The sequence below is a fragment of the Halyomorpha halys genome, unplaced genomic scaffold (assembly GCF_000696795.3).
Source record: "Halyomorpha halys isolate HHAL.00 unplaced genomic scaffold, Hhal_1.1 Scaffold28.1, whole genome shotgun sequence".
Taxonomy (NCBI): domain Eukaryota; kingdom Metazoa; phylum Arthropoda; class Insecta; order Hemiptera; family Pentatomidae; genus Halyomorpha; species Halyomorpha halys.
Genome location: NW_027110130.1, coordinates 1,485,931 through 1,490,203, shown reverse-complemented (window position 1 = coordinate 1,490,203; position 4,273 = coordinate 1,485,931). Strand labels below are relative to the sequence as shown.

Sequence of the window (4,273 nt, the reverse complement as noted above, 5' to 3'; positions counted from 1 at the left end):
TTTCAGGCGCCTCGGAGGATTGCCAGGAATGGAAGAGGAAGCAAGGTTAGAAACTAGTGGGTTTGGGTGGTTAGGGAGTTTATTATGGAAGGATTTATACCACATAAATTTTAATTTTTCCTTTATGGCCGCAGCTCTGACCACTTTCAAAATTAATGGTACTCTTTAAAGTGCAATGTTTTTTGGTTTTTTTTTAAACCGACATTTAAGCCTCTCCGAATATTTCAAATTTAACTTTATTATTTTAAAATGCGCAATTCCAAACCAAATGTGGATAAGACTATTTGCTTATGTCAATTCATCAATTTTTGCGATATGTACACAATTGTTTCAGAAAGAATCTAGTATATTGATATAGTAGGATTAATCTAATCAACTGTTTATGTTTCCACTTGCTGAAAAACAAAACCAGATATTATTTGGTTTTTTGCAAAAATAATTATAAGTACACAAAAAGATAAAAGATCAATATGGGAGTTTAAAAAAAGAACTAAAGTTGTACCCACGAATTGTCAGGTACTATACCTATACATGTTAGGTTTTTTTCTCTTTCTGCTTAATCTTACCTTTCAAAAGTTAACAAATCTATACAAAAAAACTATATATGTATAAGTTAAGGTAGGATGACACCTGATGACACAATAAACATGGCCTGAAACTATTAATGTAGGATTAATACCAGGAATAAAGCAGTATATGCTGAGACTCTGAGTGTGTTATTTCCTTCCCAGTTTTCCTATTTTTTTGCTATTTTCACTTGACCCATCGTAACTTATATATTTTATAAAAAAAAAAAAAAATGAAAAAACTTAGAGGAAGAAAGTTGGCCACATGAAGTAGATTTTAGGAAGATAGTATGGGTGGCGGTCAATAAAGCTACTTCAAACATTTGAGTTGATAACTTAAATTTTCTTTTCTTAACATTAAGATAAATTAGTTGGACAAAACATTAATTAACACAGCTTTATAGACCTCATAAAGTTTAAAGTTTCCATTATATTATATTTGTGATAATTTTCAGATAACATATAAACATTCAATGATGTAATATTTAAACGTGTTTTTGTTTTAAAAAGGAGGATGAAATGTTTCTATTCAGTCATCCTTGACATCAAAGTAGATACTGAGTACGTGAACTGAAGGATCTGAAAAAAAAAAAAAAAAAAAAGGTTCTTAAGTCAATATTTTATGTACAGATACATATACATATAAATTAGTTGTCCCATAAATGAGTAGTACAGTATAAATTTCAACCCTTCATTCAGGCTTCTGGAGGTCCAAACGCCGAGTGAAAATAACAATTAGAAAAAAGTTTAACAAAAAAGATTAACAACACTTTGAGCCCTGATGAAAGCCTCGAATTCTGGAAGAAACGTTGGCACAAATAAATGAGATTTTATTTTTTTGTGTTCTTCATGGACTGCAACCTCAACGAAGAATTCAGATTTTGTAAAAGATCTAAGATCTTGCCTCGGTTCATGGTTTAAAATAATAAACGCAGGTGGTTACCAGGTGAGCAAAATTTTCAAATTAAACAAAAAAAAAATCACATTAGGAGTTTAATGGTGAGAGAAATGCTGTCTTAGAGGTGCGAGGATACGTTTGGGAGGGGGGGGGGTTATCTATAGGTGACCAACCTATTTTAATGATAGCGGACGAATTGATCACTTGGTGAGATATCAAGGAAAGATTAAAGAAGGCGTTCGGAGGAGGACGGTGAGCTCTAGAAGAGGATATATTTATGATGATTAGGGAGACAGAAAAACCAAAACAGTCTAGTAGGCAATAAACTAACTCAAACTTATGCAAGGTTAGCAATTCTACATCCTATCCTAAACAGAAATTCCAAACTAAAACTAGAAACAATTGTTCTTATATTTAAAACAATCCTTAGGCCACTGCTGATGTACGGCTGTGAAGTTTGGGGAGCGGCATCATTCACGAAAAGGAAAAAACTACAATATTTTCAAAATAAAGTCCTAAGAATCGCAGTTAATGCTCCTTGGTTCATAAGAAATAGCCAATTGCATCGCGAATTACAGATGGAGTCAATAGAGGATTATATCATAAAATGGTTCATGAAGTTCCACTCCCAGTTGCCGACAGTTAAAGGAGCAGTGACCTAAAACCTGGGAAACCCAACCTCAACCTGAAGACAAAGCCCAAACTGCTACAGGACATTCTTTTATAAATTTTTAATAAATATAAAATTAATTCATAGTCACACTATCTCTATTTAGTAATTATTATTATTCATTTTATTTATTCATTTTTTTCTCTCTCTTTTCTTCTCTCTTCCCTTTTTAAAATTAACTCGTTTCTTTTTACTATTTGAAGGCAATTGTTAGTTTTATTAAAGTGTACCAATATCATTACTTTTTGTTATTAATTTTACTTTCCTCTTTTATTAAGAAGCATTATTCTTATCTATTTATTTTATTATAATAAAAACATTATATATAGTTAGGGGTGTCATTTGTATGACTATACCCCCTAATAATCAGCTGTTAAAAAATATATATAATATAAGTTATATCAACCACATAAGGCCCACCAGGCCGATCTGGTATAAAAAAAAATTAGTGGGCAATATGCCGCTTGGCACGCTTTAACACAATACGGGATAAACTTGGCGAGATGATGGAAAAAATCTAGGTACAGGGTCGGATGCAATTCCTATCCATGGTACTAAAGATTCAGTTGACAAGAGAGCTGGTGAAGAAGGAGGATATCCGAGAGAGCGCTCGTTTGTGGAAATTGCTCAAGGTCTTATAGAAGCGCTAGAGAAATAGAGGTTGGAATGGAAGTAGAAGAGACAGGGTGGACCCGGATAGAATATCAACGGCCCAGAAAGATGCTTAAAGACGGAAAACACGGATACGGTAGAAGAGAGAGAGAGAGATATTAAACAAAAAAATAGAAGAAGCCTAACTAAACCCAGAAACAATAGTCAATTGTGAGAGGGCTTCTAAGTTTTCATTCCGTGGGACCGTCACGATTCGACCCGATGCCACTGCAGTTCCAAGGCTGCTAAGAGCGATGCCTCGGCTCTCTCGCCAACAAACGGAATATGAACTCTATAATTCTTTAAATAAGACTTGGGAATGATTATAAATTGCGTTACTGAACATTTTATATCATGGGCTTATCATGTTCTTGCCCCGAACTGGAATATAATGTTACATTAAAAAGTAATAATTTGTACCACTACAACCTAAGAAGGGTCAAGGTTGCAGTGCTTCGAAATGAAGTGGAACCGTTGGTTTAGGGTTGTGCAAGGAGGTGATTTGGTCAGAATTACTCGACCACCATATTTTTCCCTAATTAAGAGTACTGAGGCTAGATAGACTCCAGAGGGCTCACGAAACCATAGGGTTGATTTACAGCTACAGTGACAGAATTAATAATAATCTATCACAGTCGGATTCGAAGCTTGGTCCTTAGAGCTAGTAGCACAGTGCCTTACCACCACTGAGTACCTACCTTAATACCACTGAGCCTCACCTATCCCCATGATGTTATATTATATAATATAAATCATATGTAATACTTTAATAATACTTACTGCCATTAAAGTCTCCACGTTTACTGGGTACATCCTGATTGCAGTGAGGGTCACACCTTTGTTCGCCCTCACCATCAACATCTGAGCCGTCTTCCGAAATTGGATATCCGCTTTGTACCAGTCACTGCTATAGATAGCGAACTGCAGGTCCGAGCTCTGTCTGTGGAAGAAAAATTAAAGAGAAGGTTTGCATAATACTATGATATAGGAATGATTCTGCCATGATGTTATTTTACTTTAAGTTAAATTTTATTATTATTTTAAATTCCGCATATAATACCTAGTATAAAATAGTTTTCCAGTCCTAGCCGGATCATTAGAGCCGTTTTGAGACTACAGTAAAAAAAGCTTAATTCTCTTATATAAAGTGCTAAGTTGATTTTCTTGTAATATTCTAGTTGAATTTCTAATTTAAAATTTGTACTACTTCACCAATGAACATAAAAAGTTTTGGAGAAAACAACTTACCTCGTCACATACAGGGCAAGAACGAGTTGGCACCGAACAAAATATCCCTTAGACAAAACTCATTACAATAAATTGACTAACAGATTAAAAGCAGAAATTAGTAAACAGAGAATACAAAATTTCCAGAACTTAACAGAAAACTTAAATACCACTGACAAATTATTATGGAGAACCACTAAAAAGCTACTAAAATACAAATCTTTCAACAATCCACTTCTCACTGAAAATAAGACTTGGACA

General features: G+C 34.1%; 1 protein-coding gene across 1 annotated transcript in view; it reads right to left on the bottom strand.

Annotated features, from left to right (window-relative positions):
- Window positions 1–997: 997 nt before the first annotated feature.
- Window positions 998–4,273, bottom strand: part of LOC112210964 (odorant receptor 30a-like) — a 13,384-nt gene continuing 10,108 nt past the window's right edge. The window contains exons 3-5 of the mRNA XM_067048223.1: window positions 3,846–3,898; window positions 3,566–3,725; window positions 998–1,145 (exon numbers count right to left, since the gene is read on the bottom strand). Of these exons, the coding sequence (XP_066904324.1) occupies window positions 1,092–1,145; window positions 3,566–3,725; window positions 3,846–3,898 (267 nt within the window). The 3' untranslated portion in view covers window positions 998–1,091. The remainder of the gene's footprint in view (window positions 1,146–3,565; window positions 3,726–3,845; window positions 3,899–4,273) is intronic.